This window comes from Lithobates pipiens, unplaced genomic scaffold, assembly GCF_037356315.1.
Source record: "Lithobates pipiens isolate NorthernLeopardFrog02 unplaced genomic scaffold, aLitPip1_a1.2 Scaffold_3, whole genome shotgun sequence".
In the NCBI taxonomy this organism is placed as follows: domain Eukaryota; kingdom Metazoa; phylum Chordata; class Amphibia; order Anura; family Ranidae; genus Lithobates; species Lithobates pipiens.
Window position 1 is genome coordinate 171,308,271 of NW_027507790.1, and position 23,339 is coordinate 171,331,609.

Below are 23,339 nucleotides of genomic sequence, written 5' to 3' on the forward strand. Positions count from 1 at the left end.
CTCCCCTATCCCCTTGTCAGTAGTGTCCCTACTCCTGGTAACCTGGTCTTTATGGTCTTAATTGTGCGGAGTAACTCCAGTCTCGCTTAAATTGTTTCCAACCTCTCCATTTTTTTAGAAATGTTACCCTTTCCTCTTCTTCTCTCAGACTCAGGCTTTCCATATTATATATTTCCTCTACCGCATCTACCCACTCCCATGTTGTTGGGCACTCTACCTCTCGCCATTTTTTAGGGATCAGTTTTTTCGCAGCGTTTAATAGATGCAGGATGATTGTATCCTGATATTGTTTAACCCCGCCCTCCGTGCCATGAAAGAGTACTATCCAGGGGTCAGGTTTCAATGTTGTTTGAGTTATTTCCTTTATCATTTGGAGGATCTTTTCCCAATATACGTTAATTTTGGCACACTCCCACCAAATGTGTGTCATGGTACCTGTTTTTCCACAGCCCCGCCAGCACTCGGCGGTCCCGCCTTGTTGGTATTTAGATACCTTATCCGGAGTGTTATACCATCGGGAGATAAGTTTGTAGTTCATCTCAGCTGTTTTATTATCCCTTGCCGAGCAGTGGGTCATTTTCAATATTTTATTTATTGTTTCTTTACCCTTTTGTGACCCCAGTTCCCTTTCCCATTTATTTATATATGGCGGCGTTTCTTTCCAGCTGGCCCGTATCAATAGCCCATATAGCTTTGAGATTATACCCTTTGCTCTGTCAGCCATACAGAGTTGTTCCACCCCTGTCAAATCCTCTTCAGATCTAATCGGCTGGGGTAATTTTTCTATGAAACGGGTCAGCTGGAGATATCGCCACCTATCCTTTCTCATAAATCCCATGTGCACTAACTCTTCATGTGAAAGAAGTTTCCCTTTTTTAATTATATCTTTTATTTGTAACCCCTCAAGTCTTATCCAGTTCCCTCCTATCACCCTTCTACCCGGGGGGAAGTATTCGTTATCTTTTAAAGTTATCAGTGGTGAATTATAGTGTCCATTTAATCTTTTATACTCCTTATCCCATATCTTCAGTGCAATCTGTGTTATCTTATTTGTGTCTATATCTAGTGCCCTGTTTTTTGGGGGATTCCATATTATCTTATTTAATTGTGCTTTACTGTGTATATATATTCTAAATTGACCCATCTTTTTTCCTCTTTTTTTTTTTTTTTTTTTCCCTTTCACCCATTCGACAATTCTTGATAGAACTACCGCCTGATAGTAGTATTGTAAATCAGGGACCGCTAATCCTCCCCTCCCTTTTTCTTGTTTTAATACCCCATGGGAAATCCTAGGTTTTTTATTGTTCCATATATATTTACTCATTATTGATTTTAATTTTTTGAAATAGCTAGGTGGGATTTCAACTGGCAACATCTGGAATTTATATACAATTTTTGGAAGAATAGACATTTTGAACACATTTATTCGGCCTATCCAAGAGATCGGTCTATTACTTGCTCTTCTGAGTTCAGTTTTTATTTCATTTAATAAAGGGATAAAATTTAAGCGGTATATCTTATCTAGAGTATTTGCCAATTTTATTCCCAGATATTTCAAATCTTTAGTCCATTTAAATTTACATTGTTCTTGGATTAGTTGTGCTTCCATCACACCTACATTTATATTGAGGATTTCAGATTTTGTTTGGTTAATTTTGAAATTTGATAGTTTCCCGTACTCATCCAGGGCCTTTGTTATCTTGGGCAGAGAATCTACAGGGTTACTTATATAAAACAGTACGTCATCTGCATATGCTGCAAGTTTATGTTCCTCCTGCCCTGCCTTAATTCCGCTTATTTCCGGGTTGTTTCTGATTGTCGCGAGTAGGGGTTCCAACGAGAGCACAAAAAGAAGAGGTGACAGTGGGCATCCCTGTCTAGTCCCATTTTCCATCTCAAAGGAAGAGGAGGGCAACCCGTTAATGTTTACAGTCGCTGTCGGGTGATCGTACATCATTTTAATCCATTTAGCCATCCTGGGGCCAATGCCCATTTTATCCATTGTCTGGAACATGAATCCCCAATCGACTCTATCAAAGGCCTTTTGGGCATCTGTTGACAATAGTAGAGCCGGGGGTTCCGTCTTCTTCCTTTGAGATAGAATCAATAAGGTTCTCACCCCATTGTCCTTTCCCTCTCTCCCAGGGATAAACCCAGTCTGATCCGGGTGTACCAGTATATTCATTACTTTTTTCATTCTATTTGCTAATACCTTAGCAAACCGTTTAGTGTCCTCATTTAGGAGTGATATTGGTCTGTAACTGGCACACTTGGTCTTGTCTTTTCCTTCTTTTCGTATGATCGTTATTGTGGCGGATAGTGCCTCTTTACTCATGGCGTACTCTGTCCCAATCCCGTTCATATATTTACAGAGTTTCGGTATTAGAATATTCTTGAACCTTTTGTAGTAACTAATTGTCAGACCGTCTGGTCCAGGGCTTTTCCCAGGGGCTGATTCCGCTAATGCCTCATTTATTTCTGCTTCCGTTATGGGGTTTTCTAGATATTCTTTATCAATTTCACTAATCCTGGGGAGTCTCGCCTTGTTTAAATATTTATCAATTTCTTTTGGTTTACCTTCTTTATTTATCAAATTGTTTTTTACCGCATATAATTTCCCGTAGTATGTTTTAAATGATTCGGCTATTTCTTTTGAAGAGTATACCATGTCCCCGGTTTCTGTTTGAATTTTCTCTATATAGTTCATAGCTTTTTTCTTTTGAAGCATCCTGGCTAGATATTTAGTGGGTTTGTTTTCTTCTTGATACCTCACTTTATTAAGTTGGTTATAATATTTTTTAGTTTCATGTTCCATTAACCCACGTAGTTCTTCTCTCCTGGACATTACTTTTTGGTATAACTTTTTATCTGCAAACCCCATTTTATGTTGTTGTTCTATTCTAAGAATTTCCTCTCTGAGTTTATTACCCCTTTCTACGCGTTCTTTTTTTTTTTTTTTTTCTGCGAGCCTCGTGCGATCAAGATCCCTCGAACATACGCCTTGTGGGCATCCCACAGAGCCTGCCCGGAGATTCCTTCGGTCTCATTAAACAGAAAGTACTTCTCTAATTCCTTATTCACTACTTCCCCCCCCCCCCCCCTCCTTATCCAGAATCAGCGTATCGTTTAATCGCCACCTAGAGGCACATTTACTTTGTCCGGGAATCTGCATTTTCATTTTTATAGGCGCGTGATCTGACTGTGTTGTTATTTCTATGCTTGTTTCTAGTACCATCTCTAGGGCTCTGTGTTCCACAAGTATATAATCAATCCTTGAGTACGTCCCGTGTACTGGGGAGAAGAATGTATAGTCCATTATTTTGGGGTGTTGTGCCCTCCATACATCTACTAGTTGGTTTTTATTCAAATTTTGAATTAACCTTTTTAATTGAGTACTACTCCTTCCCAGTACCCGGGACGTGCTATCAAGTACGGGGTCTAGACAGAAATTCAGATCTCCCATTATGACTACATGGCCACTTTTAAATTCTTGTATTTTGGCCAGTATTCCCCTCATAAAATTTATAGGATTTTTATTTGGGGAGTAAATATTAGCCAATGTATACCTAATATTTCCTAGTTTTCCTTTCAGAAATAAGTATCTTCCTTCTGGGTCTGCTTCTCTTCCTTCTACAGTAAATCGAATATCTTTCCCGAATCCTATCGCTACTCCTCTTGCCCTCTTTGAGATCGTATCCCCATAGTACCATTTCGGGTGGTCTTTAGAGTAGAGCCTACTCCTTGACGTATGTGATATATGCGTCTCCTGGAGAAAGATCACGTCTGCCTCTAGCTGTTTTAATTCTACCAGGATTTTATGCCTCTTTTTTGCTGTGTTGAGCCCCCTGACGTTATAAGACAGGAAATTTAATTCCAATTTCTTTTTATCCATATTCTCTGTCCTAACCATATTTTCTTTTTTTTTTTTTTTTTTCCCCTCCGGGTTTCACTACTGACATCTCCCTCCCTCCCTCCCCTCCCCTTCCCTCCCATAACCCACTTTCCCACCTACCTCCCCATCCTCCCCACCCCCTCCCCCCCCCCCCCCAGGTTTTGGCCACCATACGGCCCTCGACTTATCAGTTGGCCTCAAATCTCTGGCAATTTCTAAGTCTTAATGCTCTAAGGTGGGGTTCGCATATTGCCTCCTTTCCCTCCCTTCTTTGATGTATCTCCTCATATGGGGGGGAATGGGACTGCCCCCCAACCGGTCAAACATCATACATCCCCTTCCCTCTCCGCCCCTCCCCCCCATCTCCCCCGAGATTTTTATCTCTTCCTCTTCTATTTTAACATTTTAAGATGAGTGACATTTTAAGATATTTCCTCAAGCTCATCTGTCCAGCCGGGTAGACTTGGAGTTTGAATCTCCAGTTTTTCACAGAATTCTCTTAACTCTTCAGGGAAGGTTAATTTAGCTGTTGTTCCATCTTTAAATGCCAACAGGCAAGCCGGAAAGCCCCATCTGTATCTAATATTCCGTGCTTTCATCTGTTCCAAGAGAGGTTTCAGAAGACGTCTTCTGGATAAAGTCTTAGATGCTAGGTCCGGGAAGATTTGTATTTCTGTTTCCACATATTTTAATGGGGGTTTTCCCCTTAATTTCCTCCAGATCTCCGCTTTATCTTCATAGTGTTCAAACCTTACGATAATATCAAGGGATCTTCCCCTTCCTGTTTCTTCAGATCCTATCCTCCCGACCCGATGCACCCTCTCTAACATAGGGAGTGCCTCCTCTGCATTTCCCAGTATGGGGCGAAGTATATCTTTCAGAACCTCCCTTAAATCTTCTTTCTTGTTCTCTGGGACATTTCTTATTCTCAGATTTAGTCTTCTATTTCTATTTTCCTGGTCTTCGAGTCGATAAAGAATTCTTCTCTGGTTTCCGAAAGATTAAATTGACTTGCGTCTGTACTTTGTTTAACTTCTGTTCTTGATTCTCAGTTCTTTCTTCCACGGCTTCAACTCTCGTTAGCATATGCCCAAGGTCACTTCTTAGCATACTAATATCTGATCTTATAGAGTTCTCCAGTTTTTGGAGCATCTCCCTCATGGCCCCTTTTGTTATTCCCAGATCATCCATCCTATGATCTTCGTTTTTACTTAGTTCCAATTCGCTCTCCGTTGTCAGTTCGTCTCTAGATTGATCCGGGGTCTCCCCTACTGTTTTTTCCGCCCCCCTATTTTTCCCATGATTTGGAGGTACCTTTTCCTTCCCTCCTCCTCTTGGGCTAGCTCCTTGAGTCATATATTGTTTTATGGTGCTTTCCGTGGTGGGATTTTTTGGGGTCTTAAGTAGAGGTCGACCGATATATCGGCCGATATTTGCCGTTTTTTAAATAATCGGCATCGGCCGATTTGTGCTGATAAAAAGCCGATTTAGAACTACAGGGGGACTTTGAAATGACTTCTGTATAGAATGGTCTAAGTTGACTGAGTCGTCATAGCAACCCTTTCCTCCACTCTGGGCAGGCTGCCAAGAAAAGAACAGAAAGATACAATGTTTACACTTGAATGAATTAAGGCCTCTTTCACACCAACGTGCCGTTCAGGCCCGCCTGTCAGTTTTTCAGGCGGACCTGAACGGGTGCTCCATAGAGCTCTATGGAGCGTCGGATGTCAGCGGTGACATGTCCGCTGACATCCGACCCGCTCCGATCCGAAAAAGTGTGACGGAGGAAAAAGCTATTTTTCCATCCGTCTGCGGATCGGATCGGATGACGACGGGCACTGCGGTCCGTCGTCATCCGATCTCCCATAGGGGAGAGCGGCGCTGTGACAGGTCCGTCCCTGCACAGTGTGCAGAGACAGACCTGTCATCTCCCTGCTCAGCGGGGATCGGCGGAGTGATCCCCGCTGAGCAAACGGATATCCACGGGGCGGATCAGAACTGATCCGCCCCGTGTGAAAGGACCCTAAGTCATCTCAGTGTGTAGAAGTTCTCAGTTTAACCATTTAAAGACTAAATCTTTTCTGACACTTGTTGCTTACAAGTAAAAAATCCTGTATTTTCTGCCAGAAAATCACTTAGACCCCCCCCCAAAATGATATATATTTTTTTAGCAGAGATCCTAGGGAATAAAATAGCGGTTGTTGCAATATTTTATGTCACACGGCATTTGCACAGAGGTCTTTCAAATGCATTTTTTTGGGAAAAAAATACACCATTTAAAAAATAAAAATAAAATAAAAACAGTAAAGTTAACCCATTTTTTTTTTTTGTCCAAAAGTTTTGACTACCTGTTTTTATTTAATATATATATATATATATATATATATATATATATATTTTTTTTTTTTTTTTTTTTTTTATCTAAATCATACATACAAGTAAACTGATTGGAGGTTTGTTTTGTTTAATAAATGTTTAAGTGTAAGAAATTTTCTGTATCACGTATGAAGGCCGCTTTCACACTGGAGCGGACAGGCGTTGATGGTAAAACGCAAGTTTTAGTGGCTCTTTACCATCATTTTAGCGGTGCTATTTGGCTGCTAGTGGGGCACATATAACCCAGCTAGCGGCCAAGGAAGAGGTTAAATGCGCCCATGAAGCACCGCTGCCAAATCGCATTGCATGCGCTTCGGCAGTGGTGCCCATTCATATCAATGGGCAGGAGTGGTGGATGAGCAGTATACACCACTCCAAACGTGCTGCTTGCAGGACTTTTTTTTAAGATCCTGCCAGTGCATCGCCTCAGTGTGAAAGCATTCTGTCTTTCACACAGACTGCAGGGGAGCCATTTTACAGGCACTTTACAGGCGCTATTTTTAGCCCAAAAGCGCCTTAAAACGCCCCAGTGGGAAAGGTGTGTTAGATCAAGGGGGATTAAAAATAAATAAATAAATAAAATAAAATCGGCCTAACATATCGGCCCAAAAAAATCGGCATCATATATCGGCTATCGGCCGCCATGATTTCTAAATATCGGCATCGGCCAGAGAAAAACCCATATCGGTCGACCTCTAGTCTTAAGGCCCCCCTTAGAGGTTTGCTTTGAGGCTCTACTCATTTTGCTTTTTTTTGTTTCACGTGATCGTCTCCCCAGTTTGCTGGTCTCCTCACGTCCTCTTTCCACGGCTAATGGTTTTACAACGGAGATTTCCCTCCGATCAGCCCCTTAAGTATATCTGCCAGGGTAAAACCCCTTGGGTATAGCTGAGCGATTTTCCCCCCTGAGTCTGTCAGCCGTTATACTTCTATAAATGTTTCTCCTCCTAATTTGTGGTCAGTCAGGGGCAAATAATTTCTGTCCAAAACATTTATTATTATTTTTATTATTTTTTTTAGAGACAAAGAGAGAGGATCCAATATGAAAATGTGTGGCGCCACAGTCAGATTTATCTATTACGCAATAGTGTCCTCCGTCCCTATTTCCTTAATATACACCTATAGGTCACATACCATAATATTTCGTTTATGGGTTAGTAGGGGGTTTCCCCTGCTGTTGTGCCTCTCCTGGTGTTTTACCTCTATGTTAGCAGGTCATCAGATTCTATAGGGACATACACACTAATATAGTTATGTTTACTCTGAAAACTTCCTGCTGGGCTCCATGGAAAAAAAAAATGGAAAATAGGATCGCTTTCCATGCATATGGTGTCCTCCATATAGTTTCCTGCAAGCTGTATCTGTGTTGCTCAACCGAGTTACACCACTGCTCATATGTTGGAGAATGTGCGATTTTTAAGTGACCATGCAGGGGTGCCATGCGATTCTTTCAGGGGGATTACCTTATATTATCCACCTATCGTTGCATTTAAAGATCCAGATTGATTTTCTGAAAATTAGCAGCTAAGGAGATGTTCGTTCATTCAATCATATATGTCATATATCATGCTTATTTCATTCCCACTGACCGCTTTCAATATGGTTAATAATATTCATACATTTTCCCTGGGCGTTTCCTTCATTCCCACCTAGTATCTTATATCTTATATCTGTTTGCAGAGAGTCTCAGTAGCAAGCATAGTGTTAATCTGGTTTATATGTCCCAGGCAAAGCGTATGTCATCATTCATGCTATCTCTTTACTCTTACTCCAGTTTTATTAACCATAGTAGTTTAGGCAGGATCTTATTTAACAACTATGTTTTGCAGAGATATATAGCACTTATCTGTTACACTCATTTATCTTCCTCGGTTCATCCCAGCCTGCAAATAACCCTCCGCGTTCTGTTAAGCTGCTGTTATGCTGCTTCCGAAGAGGGTGGGAGGACGGAGGGGAGAAGTCTGATATCATACTGACCACTTTCAATGCATTAATGGTATTCATACAATTCCTCTAACACGTTTACAGCCTGGTGTCTCTATATCTAATTATCTATTTACAGATAGTCCCGACAGCAAGTACAGTATTTATATGTCCCAGAGAGAATATGAATCATCCTTCACGCTGTCCCTTTGCTGCTGTTACAGGCCTTTCTTTACCCCTGACAGTTTAGACATGCTATTATTTAGGAACACTGAGGCCGCGTACACACGCGGGGACTGTTCGCCCAACTTTGTCCGCTGAACAGTGTTTCGGCGGACAGTTTCAGCGGACAGTCTGACGAACAAAGTTTTTCGGAAATTCCGTAAAACTGTCCGCTGAAACTTGGTTTGAGCGGACAGTCCGCCCGTGTGTAGGCTTGTTCGTCAAACTAAGTTCCGCGCATGCTCAGAAAGGATTTACACGGCGAAGGTTGCATTGCAGTGTATAGGACGTCGTATTTCTAGTCCCGTCGTACGTGCCGTTCACGTCATCGCGCAAGTTTCAGCGGACTGTTCTTTCGTCGTGTGTGGCCAAGTCCGTCCATGCTAATTTTGAGCGGACTGTCCGCTCAAACTGTTTGACGAACAAAGTTGGGCGAACAGTCCCCGCGTGTGTACGCGGCCTAAGACTTGCAGAGGTATACAGCACTTATCTTATCTGATTGCTTTCAGTTATCTCCCTCCGGTTATCCCAGCTAGCCTGCAAGCATCCTTCCACGTTCTTTTGAGCTGCGCGTTCCAGAGAGGTGGGGGGGCGGCAGAGAGGAGACGCGGTGTCAGCTGTTATTTCCGACCGGTGGGTAGGCAGATTCCGGAGCGGTGTCTTGCGGCGGGGTCTTTCATAGCCGGAGCCTCTCACCCTCCGGCGTATTCCCGCTCTGCATTCCTCTTCCGCACGCCGCATGCTTTCTCCTTCTCAGCCTCCTCGTAACCCCTCCCTCCCACTAGAGCGTTTCTACGTCCTGTGGCTCCTTTCTTAATCCACACATCCTTTTCTTCTTTGTCAGCTGCCTTCTGTTGTTCCTTGAGGTAAGTTCTGCTCGCAGGAGGGTTTTGCAGAGTCATAACCGTTTGCGCTGTCTCTTCAAGATCATCTATTGGATCGTCTAGGATGGGTGCTGCATTCACTCTGCTGACCACTTCTCGTGTCCCATCTGCTGCTTGCTTTGCGGCAGTATCTGCCAGGTGATTGCCTTGTGCTTCTCGGGAAACCATTTTGCCGTGCGCTTTTACTTTAAGTATGGCTACTTGTGTTGGGAGAAGTAAGGCATCCATAAAGTTCTTGATAGCTGTGCTGTGTTTCACAGGTGTTCCTGCAGCCATCGGGAACCCTCTGATTTTCCAGATGATCCCAAAATCGCAGGCCACTCCCAGAGCATACCTCGAGTCTGTGTAAATGTTGGCTCGCTCGCCTTCGGCCAATTTGCATGCCATAGTTAGAGCTTGCAGTTCTGCTTCCTGGGCAGACGTAGAGGGGGGTAACACTGAGGCCTGGAGAACTGTGTCTTCAGTAGTGCCTGCATATCCCGTGTGGTACCGTCCAGCCTCATCTGCATACCTGGAACCATCCACAAAAATTGTCAGGTCAGGGTTCTCAAGGGCTGTTTTCACTGACTGTCGGTAGGTGTGATGTCTCCATCTTCATCACTTCAAAGCAGTCATGAGTAGTTTGGTGAGGATCAGCTTCCAAAAAGGTTCCCCCCTCGAGAATGGGAAGCAGAGTGGATGTTGGGGAGAAGCAAGGCACACTGAAGTCTGAGGTGCCTCTGTGAAGACAGGTGTCTGGGCTGGGTCTGGTTCAGTATGGCAGTGATGTCATGCGGGGTGAGGAGGGTTAAGGGATGGCCCAGAATGAGGTCTGCAGTCTTGTCTAGGAGAATTTGGGCTGCAAAAACAGCTCTGAGGCAGGAGGGCCCCCCCCTCGCCACTGAGTCCAATGGGTCTGAGTCTACTGCCATGGTTTTGGGTTAGAGCTCCTGTGGCATGTCCTTGTCTCTCTGAGACAAACAGTTTGAAAGTCTTTCCATAGTCAGGTAGGCCCAAAGCGGGGGCCGTCGAAAGGATCTTCTTCAGAATTTCAAAGTTGTTCACAGCTTCTGGTGAAAGCAGGAAGGGGTAGGATTGCAAAGCTTCGTAGAGCGGTTGCATCAAAAGGGAGGCTTCTGGGATCCAAGCACGGCAGTAGGAGATTAGTCCTAGGAAAGCATGGAGTGGCTTCTGTCCTTGAGGCAGGGGGATGGCCTTGATTGTAGCAACCCTTTCTTCAGTGAGGTGTCGGGTGCCTTGGGAGATGCAATGACCTAGGAAAATCACTTTCTCTCTACACCACTGGACTTTTTGTTTTGAAACCTTACAACCTTGTTCAGCCAGGTAGTGGAGGAGGCTCTCTGAAAATATGGAGGCGTCACCGTAGGTATTCGCACACAGCAGGAGGTCATCAACATACAGAAGGACAGTGTCGGAGTTTCATCCACGTATCCAGGATGAGTCCCATTGCTTTGGCAAACTGGGTAGGAGAGTTTTGCACACCCTGGGGCATAACAGTCCAGGTGTAACAGAGGCGTGGCATTGGTCTTGGTGGGCGGTCCAAATATGGTGTACCAGAGGCCATCGTGAGAGGAGTAATTCTTTTACTACCCTGTGCTGATTTTAAACCCTTTGCCACCAACAACAACTTATCACTCTCCATTGTCTTGTACTCTGGTCGTGCTAGAAGCAGACCCTTTCGGATTGGTTCCCTAAGACCTGAGACAAAGGCAGCAGTCAGCATTTGCACATGTGCTTTGATCTGCTTGCCGGACCCCAGGTCATTGAACACTTGTGTAATTCTGGTATGAAATTTTCTGTTTCCCCCTTATCTTGTGTCATATCCTGTATACCGGTCGCTTGATCTGCCAAGCGATCCTGAGCCCATGTTTTTAATTGGGCCACGAATTCGACCCCCGAATTCCAAGTATCGAGGTCATACCGTATATTCTCATTAAAGTATTTTCTCATTACTGGCTAGTAGGCGTCCCCTGCTTTTATTTCACACAAACTTTTTAAACCCCGCCATGCACAACTATATGATTTCTGGATCTGCTCAATCCTTCTATAAAAAGCCATGGGCTGTTTTTCTGGGTCTGGCAGGCCGGCAACCAGGCTCAGGCTGGCAGCGTTCCTGGGAGTGAAAGTTAGATACATCAGGGGAGCCCCCCGTGCCGCACTTATCCCCCTGGGGCGTGGTCCATTGAGTGTGGGTGGTTGGCTAATGGGGGGTCGTGTTAGACCTCTTCCCCCAAGTACAGGCGGCCAGTGTGAATCAAGTCCTTGAAGCCAATGTTGAGAAGGGTAAGGAGGTTGGGAAGGGTATTGTGGTGACACATATGAGTCGTTGAACAGGGAATCCATGTTAGTCTCGGAATGTGGGTCATATTGTGGGAATGTAATGTTATGTCTTGGTGGGACTGTATTTGGGGGGGCCAGTGGGACCGTGGTTGCACTGGTGTCTGTTAGTTATACCCCCTGACACCACAATGTTCTGTGCATGGGGATTTGTCTGGTCAGGACTACAGTGGGAAGGACCGGCATGAACTGCGGTTTTATCCGGGCTGTGGTGAGTGGGACTGGCATGAACTGGCGATGCTGCCTAATCCATCCCATCAATGTGGTCTGGCCCCGGCATCTCCACCACAAACTGGTCTCGTGTTTGGTCTATTGAATCAGTCACAGAATGGGCGGAAGAGCTAGTCGGGCTTGCCCTACCATCCCGGGAACCTGCCATCATCAGCGGGGTTGGTTGAGCAGAAATAGGGATAAGCTGGGCCTTGTAGTATGTTCCAGTCGATTGATCTATCACCGGGTATATGTGTGTGGGCTCCGGTGTGGGCGGCAGTGCTGGTGGGTCAGGCGAATGAGGTGCACTATGGTGATGGCAGTTGACTGAGGGGTACAGAGATAGGTGTGCCTTGCCAACCGTCAAACATGGCGGATGAGGTGTTCCCTGTTGGTCTATTTCTTGCTGCGTAGAGGCAGTAGGGGGAGGTGCCGTCTGTGACAGAGGCGCGGTAGACGAAGGGCGGTACTCATTTCCTGAAAGACAGCCGCCATCATAGGGCGGTGGCTGTCTACTCGACTTCCTCTTTCCTAATTTCTTGTACACGTACACAATACGGCCATTTTGCTTTGTTTCCTCCTCAATCCACCCTTCTTCAGCAATAGCTTTCGCAACCTTAAACCAGGAGTCTGCTATACCTAGTAAGCCATGATCTTTTTAACAGGCCTCTTTTCCTTTTCAAGAGAGAGCGTCATTCATCTACTTGTAATCTCCCACCCAAATGCTTGTCAATCTCACATATTTTGCTAATTTCTTCCCCCTTCTTAATGGAATCTTCTCCCTCCCATTCCAACACCAAGTCACAAGCTAAACGGCCCTCTGTGGGCCTAATCAATTTATTTCCCATCCTTCACAATTCTCAAGTTAAATGAAAGATAGGAAGGGAGATTGAGAGAGAGAGAGATAAAATTAGAGACTTGAAGTTGATATAGACAATGAGGAAGTAAGAGATCTTTAGTAATAAGTCACTTATTGAAGGCAGAGAGAGTGAGACCAGATGATGATTTAAAGATCCCTTGTAAGACAGTTAAGGGAACATACAATGAAAATAAACAACCATTATTCAAAGGGCCTTTCTAAACATTCCTAACACGTCCCAGTGCAACACCCAAATTCCTCACTCTATCTTTCTCTGCCTCCTCGTTTTCTGGTTGCCGAGGTTGTAGGGGACACCTTTTGCTCCCCTGTCCTCTTAATACCAAACAACAATCCACAAATACACTTAGGACATGACATCACCACAATCAATGTGGCAACCAAGGGGAAATATGGGATTGATTATCCTCACGGGATCCCCACGCCCTCGCCTCGGGCGCATGTGACGCCCCCTCTTGGTACAATTCCCGTACTCTTGGTACAATTATTTATTCCCCCAAGATGAGTTTAACCACGTCACCTCCATCCGTGATGATATACTCAATCCCTCCTTCCCAACAAAAGGTGGTTCCCACAAAACAAACAGACAAACTCCAACAAAACACTCCAAATACAGGCAGGTTCATATAAATGGACTTGAGAGAAGATATATACCTGTCTTTTAGGCCTCAGGAAGCCGATGTCAAGACAGAAATCAACCGGATGCGGACTAAACGGTAGACAAATTAAGGAAAATGTCTTACGGTTTTATCCAGAGTTGATCAGGCTCCAGCCCATCCGTATGGTATTATTTCGGTCTCTTTCCATTTCGGCTGTCCCTTGGACCGACTATCGAGCCCCACGTTTGAGTGTCAGCTGTTTTGGACCCGAACTGGGAAAGCTCAGGATTGTTTCTGACCCCCTGGCCAAATTAATCCTTAAAGCGGGAGTCCGCCGTTTTTTTTTTTTTTTTTTTTTTTTTTTTTAAAGCCAGCAGCTACAAATACTGCAGCTGCTGACTTTGAAAATAATGACACTTACCCGCCCAGCGCGCCCGCGATGTCGGCACCCGAAGCCGATCTCTCGATCGTCTCTCGGGTGCTGCCGCCGCCATCTTGGGTATGGGAATCAGGAAGTGGAGCCTTGCGGCTTCATTTCCCGGTTCCCTACTGCGCATGCGCGAGTCGCGCTGTGCAATAAGGATGGTCCCCACTGTCTCTGGGATCCGTGTGTTTCCCAGTAGACAGCGGGGGACCTTCGGAAAGGGGCGTAGCTTCTGCAGGATCTACGCCGGAAGTGGGTGCAGATACCTGTACTGTACAGGTACCTGCACCCCCCTCCCCCCTAAAAGGTGGCACTTGTGGCGCCGGAGGGGGGGAGGGTTCCAATGAGCGGAAGTTCCACTTTAGGGTGGAGCTCCGCTTTAATATAAGTGTGCACACTTGAAGTCAAACACTGACACACGCGTAGTTCAGTATTCAGATACTTCTGCTTTTTTATTTCCTGGACCCCGGCTAATATACATATGAGCCGGATATCTCACTATCAAATCAAGAATTGGATGAAAGACAGCGTGTACAAACCACAAATTATACATATTCATTATTGTGACGGAGTATAAGCTTCTTAGCTGGGTCATGTCTAAAAAAGAAAAAAGTTTTCAGCCCCTTCTTCCTCTTGGGTGTAGTCTCATGTTGCCGAAAACAGGCGCAGTCCTTCTTTTTTTCTTTTTTTTTTTTTTTTTTGACGTTGCTCTTTTTAACCCTTGCAGTTTCGTTCCACATGAAGGGAGAAGCTGGCAGACCTTAATTATGATTGAGGTTGATAACTGATAATGAAAGATAAGCACTTATACCTATAAGAGTACCAGAAATAGGCATTTCACTTATAACACTTGCCCTCTCTCTCCATCCATATTTGCGTTTTGCCATGGAGCTGTTGGCGGAGGCTCTACGCACTTCCCCCAATATTAAGGGCATTCTGATCGTTTGGTTGCAGGAGAGGGTAGCTTTCTATGCAGACGATCTCCTATTTTTAAATGATGCTGGCCCCTCGCTACAAGGGGCCCTAGATATACTGGATTCATTTTCAGTGGTTACAGAACGGAAGGTAAATTGGACTAAGTCATTGTTTCCAGTAGATATGGAGGCCTGTAGTATGGCTTTAAAGGATATATTCCACTGCAGTGGGTAGATCATTACAAGTATTTAGGAGTTGTAATTTCCCATCAAGCTTCTGAATTTATGTCCCTAAATCTGACTCCAATTCTGAGAGATATTGGGTCAAAATTTAAAGCATGGAAGTCTCTACCATTGTCCCTATTGGGACGCATTAATCTTTAAAAAAATGAAAATTATACCTAAACTTATGTATTTATTTAGACATTCTCCACAATGGCTCCCTGTATCCTTTTTCACAAGATTAAATCAGCTGTTTTCATCTTTTTTTATAGGGATCAAAAACCTCCAGACTTAAATTAAGTACCCTGATGCACCCTTGTGAACAGGGAGAATTGTCTTTTCCCGGATTTATACAAATATTTTTTGGCCACTCCACTGGTTACAGCCGCATGGGGGCTAAGCCCAGATTTATGTAACTCCTCCACTCAGCTGGAAACAGCAGTGATTTGTTCCACAGAAGCTATTAAGGTACTTTTATTTAGGGGCTGTAGGGCACCTTATCAGGTGAATGTTCTTATGCTTGATACCATTCGAGCCTTAGATGCTGGTCTTGGATGCGAGTGTTTATCCAAAGTGTACGATTTCTCCAAATGCCCCTTTATGGTTTAATCCTACTCTTCCCCAAAAAATTTTTTTAAAACACCAGAGCCTATTGTATGGATTAAATATAATTACTTGCTCAAGTGGTTACTGATCAGAAACTACTCAATCTACTTTCTCAACACTTACCTCAACTTTTAATATACCTAGTTCTTTTCTATTTAGATGCTACCAGATGCTATCACTCTTTTCATGAACAGTTTCCGCAAGATAGTTTGATGATGATACAATCCACTTTGGAATTAGTTCTTAGGCACTCTCATCTTATTTTAATTTCTATTTTGCCACTAGAGGGTCTTCGAGCTAGGTGGATGCGAGATATACCAGATCTGGGTATGGATTGGAGTGTGTGTGTGTGTGTGTGTGTGTGTGTGTGTGTGTGTGTGTGTGTGTGTGTGTGTGTGTGTGTGTGTGTGTGTGATTTCCCTCTGAGATCTCTGCTTTCCTTGAGGGACCGTATGATCCAATTTAAACTGGTACACAGCACATAGATCACACTCTATAGACTTCAAAAGATAAAACCTGGTTGCTCTTCTAAGTGCTGGAGGTGTAGAGCATCTCAGTGGGAGGTGGATTTCACAAATATTTTGGAATTACCCATATATAGCTAATTTCTGGGAGGCGGTGGTGGATTTATTAAACTCTATCATCTCTGCTCCTTTACTGGTTTCAATATCTGTTTGGTAGAGGCTATTACCCCAATGCATTATATTGGAAGAAACCCTGTCCTCCTACGCTTTTATATTGGAAACAATTGATAAATAATCTTCAGTTGTTTAGAGACATCTATAGGGTTTGCCCTAGACAAAGTGGTTGGACAAATTGTACGTGGCATCTAATGTAGATGGGGATAATGATTCATAGTATGGGTGTTCCCTATAGGGGATACCTGGGGCTATTGGTAATAGGAGGCTAATGTTTGCTTCCTCCTGTTCCCATAATATATGGGGTGAGGCTTGACCTTTTGAATGGATACATGGGATGGCCTAGAAAAAATATAAATTATTATTATTATTTTTTTTATATATTTTTATTGAGAGTTTTATAACAGACAACCCTTATAACCGTGCTTACAGTATATATAAGGGTCATCGATTGACCTAAAGGTATGCATTGCAACACGACATTTCAACATTCTACAATTGTAAGGGTATGTCACTGGTATCCCCAACTTAACCTGCATATTATGTTCGATCCCCTGTTTGAACTCACAAGAGAACAAAAAACCCCTAAAACCCTGGGGGCAGAGTCCCGTCAGCAGCCCAGCTCCCCTCCTCCATTTAGGCTGTTTCGGGGTCAGCCAACCAAGAGTGCCAGACCTTATCGTATTTCTTTGGGCAGCCCCGGTGTAAGTAGGTATCTTTGTATAGAGGAAGACTGTTGTTCACCAGGCCATCGCACCATGGAAGGGGGTTCTGACTTTTTCCAATGCATAGCAATATTCTTGCAAGCATAGAAAAGTAATAGACTAATCACTGTGCGTTTAGCAGTGGACGGCACTGTGGGCTCAATAAGTCCCAGTATGCAAACCTCCATAGCCAAAGGCACAGCAGTCATGGTGACCTTTCCAATTACATTCAGGACCAACTCCCAGTACTGTTGGGCCCTTGGGCATCTCCAGAAAATGTACGAGAAGTCCCCAGGTGAGGCACCACACCGCCAACAGCTCAGAGAGTGAGAGGGGCTCATCTTATGGAGTCTGTACGGGGTATAATAGGCCCGGTGTACAATTTTAATTTTTTAATAGAAACCAGGGAGTTAAAAGGAAGATCCCATACATCATCCCAGTCATCCGTATGTAGTGTGGGGATATCGGTCTGCCATCTGGTCCAAAGTTTATCAAGAGTCGGCAATGACACATTAATGAGATGTGAATATAAGTTAGAAGTAGGTTTTTTGTCGCAGTCGACCCTGAGTGTACGTTCCAGTTTCGATTGTGTCATGTTACAGGGAGAGTGTGGAAATTGAGCTGCAAATGCGTGAACCAATTGAAGGTATCTGAATAGGTAGTGGCTAAGCAAGTTATAAAGAGAGGTCAGCCTGGTAAAGGGGAGTAGAGAGCCCTGCGCCACAACATGCGACATAAGCTTAATCCCGTGCCTAGTCCATGCATATGGATCAGGGATCTTGTAGAGGTGGAGTAGGCAAGGGTTTAGCCACAGTGGGGCATTTTGGGATATATCGGTGCGCTTGCGCTCCTCCAGGGCCAGCCCTGCCCTCCATGCTCGCAGCGTAGCGAGCATGGAGGGCATCAAGGGATATGGGGCCCGAGGGCCTCGATACATGAGAAGCTGAAGGGCCTCCTGCGAACTCACAACAGTAGCCTCCAGCACAGTGGAGGAGTTTGTTTGGTCCGGTTGTAGCCACCAGGCCACTGTAACCAACTGCGCGGGGAGGTAGTATTTGTAGCAATCTGGAAAAGCCATACCCCCTTGTGCCCGTGGTCTCATTAAAGTTGTCAGGCAGTATCTGGGTGGCGAGGGGCCCCAAATAAAGGAGGAAAAAATCTGGTTCCGTTTTTTGAAAAACGACTTAGGCAGCCACTTTAGGGAGTGACTGAAAAGGTAAGTAAATCTGGGGATGATCTTAATTTTAGGGAGATTTAAATATAAAATATTCTTGGTAATTACTATAATCTTTGTTTTTTGTTTTTTTCCTTTTTTGCTATGCAATGTGATTGGATCGTGTTATTCTATTAATATAGTTCAGATTCATTGTGTATGATGTGTTGTTTTGTTTGTTTAACCACTTAGCGCCCATACTACGTCATAATACGTCGTGGGCTTTGTGGTGTTATATCTGAATGATGCCTAAGGCCACAGACATCATTCAGATATCAGCATTTTCAGCCGGCGATTCCCTGCACCATAACAACGATCATTCTGCCACTTGATCGTTCTTACGGGCGGCGGGAGGGGACTCCCCCTCCAGCCGCCCTCCGGTGCTTGTACCGACTCACCGCTTCCATCGGTGAGTCGGTCACAGGATTCACCGGCCCCCGGATGATACCATAGAGGTTTCCGGCGGACCAGATCGTCCCCGGAGTCTCTATGATCGTTCGGAGGCTGGGCGCGATGTTATGACGTCATGCCTGGCCTCTGCATTCAAATTAACCACGCCGTTTTGGCTGGGAAGCCAGGATCTTTTTTTTTTTTATTATTATTTTATTTTAGGCTTCCCAGCCTAGAGGTGAGATATGGGGTCTTATTGACGGTGTGCAAAGCGCACACATGAGGTATCGCCACGAACGTTCGAGCGAGAGCAATAATTCTAGCCCTAAACATCCTCTGTAACCCAAAACATGTAACCAGTAAAAAAAATGTAAAGTGTCGCCTATGGGGATTTTTAAATACCAACGTTTGGCGCCATTCCACGAGCGCGTGCAATTTTGAAGCTTAACATGTTGGTTATCTATTTACTCTGCGTATCTTCCGCTTTCATATTGTGCAAAAAAATTGGGCTAACTGTTTTTTTTTTTTTTTTTAAAGCATGAAACTTGTTTTTTTTTTTTAATGAAAAAAAAAGTGTTAGAAAAATTGCTGCGCAAATACCGTGCAAGATAAAAAGTTGCAATGACCGCCGTTGTATTCTCTAGGGTCTTTGCTATTAAAAAAAAAAAGCGTATATAATGTTTGGGGGTTCTATGTAATTTTATAGCAAAAAAATTATGAATTTTACATGTAGGAGAGAAATGTCAGAATTGGCCTGGATGCGAAGTGGTTAAGAAATTAACTAAAAAAATTTATAAAAAAAAAAAAATGTTCATTGGTGTCATACTCCTGGTTCTGCCATGTTTCATTGGGGCCATGTAGACATCATAAAATGGAAGGTCAATCAGTCACAGCTCAAGCAACCCCTAACCACCTCTGGAGGAACCCTGGTTAAGAATTCCTCATCCAAACAATTACTTTGTTTAAAAATTAGACTACAGGTGTGTATGTGTGTTTTATATATTATATATATATATATATATATATATATATATATATATATATATATATAATGTAAAGAATAATCAATTCAGTTTATTTTGCGGAGTTATCCTAAAGCATTCTAATCTGTGATTTGTTATACAGGTATTATGAAAAAGCAGAGACAGTTGAGTACAAGTTTGGACCTCTCATACTTCGGTTGTGTCGTATGTTAGATCTGATAGATACAGCTTTTGAACTGGTGATGGACGAGGTAAATTTTTATAAAGAAGAATTATAAAGAACAATTGAAGAAACTAAACAGTATAATGATGCCCATGCAATTCCTATCTACACCTTAATAATGTCTAAAATATCTGGTTTAGAATATATACTGTTGTCTTCATAAGTTTACATACCCTGGCAGAGTTTTGATTTCTTGGCCATTTTCTAGAGAATATGAATGATAACACAAACATTTTTCTTTCACTCATGGTTAGTGTTTGACTGAAGCCATTTTTTATCAACTGTGTTTTACTCTTTTTAAATCATAATTGCAACAGAAACTACCCAAATGACCCTGATCAAAAGTTTACATACCCTGGTGATTTTGGCCTGATGACATGCACACAAGTTTACACAAAGGGGTTTGAATTGCTATTTAAAGATAACCATCCTCACCTGTGATCTGTTTGCTTGTAATTAGTGTGTGTGTGTGTGTGTGTGTGTGTGTGTGTATAAAAGGCCAATGAGTTTCTAGGCTCCTGACAGACCCTTGCATCTTTCATCCAGTGCTGCACTGACGTTTCTGGATTCTGAGTCATGGGGAAAGCAAAAGAATTGTCAAAAGATCTACGGGAAAAGGTAATTGAACAGTATAAAACAGGAAAGGGATATAAAAAATATCCAAGGGATTGAGAATGCCAATCAGTAGTGTTCGACTAATCAAGAAGTGGAAAATGAGGGGTTCTGTTGAAACCAGACCAGTCAGGTAGACCAACTAAAATTTCAGCCACAACTGCCAGGAAAATTGTTCGGGATACAAAGGAAAAACTCAAATAACTTCAGGTGACATACAGGACTCTCTGAAACCATGTGGTGTGGCTGATTCAAGATGCACAATAAGGAGGCACTTGAAGAAAGATGGGCTGCATGGTTGAGTTGCCAGAAGAAAGCCATTACTATGCAAATGCCACAACATATCCTGCTTGCAATACACCAAAAAGCAAAGAGACAAGACTCAAGCCTACAGGCACAGTCATTTGGATTGATGAGACCAAAATTTTGATTTTTGGCCACAACCATAAACGCTTCATTTGGAGAGGAGTCAACAAGGCCTACGATGACAGGTACAGAGGTGGATCGCTGATGTTTTGGAAGTGTGAGCTATAAAGACACAGGAAATTTGCTCAGAATTGATCGCAAGATGAATGCAGCATGTTATCAAAAAATACCGGAGGAGCATGTGCATTCATCAGCCAGGAAGCTGCGCATGGGACCTACTTGGACATTCCAACATGATGATCCAAAACACAAGGCCAAGTCGACCTGTCATTGGCTACAGCAGAATAAAGTGAAGGTTGTGGAATGGCCATCCCAGTCTCCTGACCTCCATATCTTTGAGCCACTCTGGGGAGAGCTCAAATGTGCAGTTCATGCAAGACAGCCCAAGAATTTACAGGAACTGGAGGCTTTTTGCCAAGAGGAATGGGCAGCTTTACCATCTGAGTAGCTAAAGAGCCTCATCCACAAATGCCACAAAAGACTTCAAGCTGTCATTGATGTTAAAGGGGGCAATGCATGGTATTAGGAACTGGGGTGTGTACATTTTTGATCAGGGTCATTTGGGTCTGTTACCATTCTGATTTAAAAAGAGCAGACACAGTTGATTGATAATAAATGGCTTCAGCCGAACACTAACCATGAGTGAAAGAAGTTTGTGTTCATATTTTCTGAAAAATTGCTAAGAAATCCTAAATCCTACCAGGATATGTAAACTTATGAGCACAACTGTAAGGTTAACAGTGTGTGCATAGGAGAATTGAACTGCATTCCTCTAGCTGATGAGAAACTACAAGCCACATAATGACCTGGCAGTCAGATCTGTACTGTTCTTAGACATCTAATTCCACAATAGTCACATGTAAGCTGACCATCACAAAAATGTTATATTTTAGTATACAAAAAGTCATCTTGTGTGGCACTTTGTCAGCGCTATAAACCTACACTGATCAGCATACAGTACATAAATACAGAAAGTAAATGACCAGCGCAATATTAATGGAGTCTGGGAAACATTGGCTATGTGCTCCTTGGCTTAAAGCTGATCTTCAGGAACATACTGTATGAAAAATGCAGCCCTGTAATTAATAAAATATTAAATTGTATAAATATATTTTTAAAAATGTCTACATGCAAACAGTGTGCCTAAAATATGAGGTTGTATCAGCCTCTTGCAGTCCCTGTACAGCAGAGTGTGGACTAGGAGAGGAAAAGGCACACAAGTTTCAAGTCCGATGTACTGCAATACTATTTGCTAACAAGGGACATGCCAATGGGGAGGGGGGGGAACCAGAGCGATAGCGAGATGAGTTCAACAGGCTGCTGCTTCCCCTTTAACTGACTACAATCCAGTCTCCTTGTGTGGGAGAGCTGTGTAAATCTCAGTTGTCCAGAAATAGTAATCATATTTTAGGTAAAACGGATCACATATGTATTCTTGTTTACCTAGAGTCCTGTGTAATCAGTTGCTGCCTTCATTAGACACTTCTGGACTATATAAAGCTGGTTAAGACTGCAGCTTCTGGTCTTGGGACATTTTGTTGTCTGTTTAAATATTAGGGAGGGTGTGGCGTCCGACCTGGAAGATGGCCGCATGATCCAGCCGCTCCACTCTGCCACCTGGGACTTTGGCTGTCAGTGGGACCTCTGATCACCCTGAAGGACTCAACTGGCTCCTGCAGCATCCCAGCGTCAAACACCATGCAGCACCACTGTGTGGATCAACTGCAGGTCCGCAAGCTAGCAGGTTTCTTCCAGCTGGTGAGAACCAGGCTTCAACAAAATAGCAGTGGTCCGCAGCTGCCTGAGAAGAATTACGCTGCGGCCAGCACTCCGAATGTCAGAGCTACTACTCCTCACCTGGCAGGTGGGCAATCCAGATGCCAAAGGGTCTTCTGCATCCTCTACCCCATCTACCAGAAGCCCAGAAAAGACCAGGCCTCTCCAGGTGTCCCCACAGAGGTAGGGGCAGGAGCCAGACACAGAGCAAGGCCCTACACAGTGATACAAAAGATGCCACTTGCTCCCATCTATAGCTGCCTATCGCAGTAAAAAGCCTTGTCAAGTCACCCTGGTATCTGTCAGATACCAGGGTGCCTTGACAAGGCTCTGTGGCTTATGTATGCATTTGCAAATGTGTGCAGACTAAACCCCTGCTTTTAATGCATACTGTTAGACAGGTTATTTGGTTGTCTGTGGGCTGGTCGGTAAGTTAGGCTTTGTTTTGTTTTTTTTCCTTGGATTTATCCTTGGCCCTGTTTGTACAAGGCTCCACACAGGCCTCCTGTCAGGTATGCTCTTCCTCCACTACTGATCCTATTTATGCATTTCCCACTATGGGCCAACCTATATCTGATATCGCACTGAAAGGTGCTCATTTACAAGCTGATTTAACGGACTGTGTGAGGCAGTTTCGCCATAAGGTGCATGACCTGAGGGAAAGAGTTGCACATGTGTCATCATCTATGGGGGAATATACGGCATAATTTTAATAGCTTAGTTGATTCGTACACTCAGAAGAAATAACATGGCTCAAGGTAAAGGTAGCTCAACTGAAGGATAGGTTAAGGAGGAATAAGCTCAAGATTAGGGGGATCCCTGAATCCGTTTCGGCCACCCAGCTGCAGCAATATGCTGGGGAGCTCTTTTCCATGCTCGTATAATCTT

The 23,339-nt window shown here is 43.7% G+C and overlaps 1 protein-coding gene across 1 annotated transcript in view; it reads left to right on the plus strand.

Annotated features, from left to right (window-relative positions):
- PTCD2 (pentatricopeptide repeat domain 2) overlaps positions 1 to 23,339 on the plus strand; it is a 129,605-nt gene that overhangs the window by 47,640 nt on the left and 58,626 nt on the right. Inside the window, exon 4 of the mRNA XM_077462497.1 lies at positions 19,557 to 19,665. Coding sequence (XP_077318623.1) covers positions 19,557 to 19,665 — 109 coding nt within the window. The remainder of the gene's footprint in view (positions 1 to 19,556; positions 19,666 to 23,339) is intronic.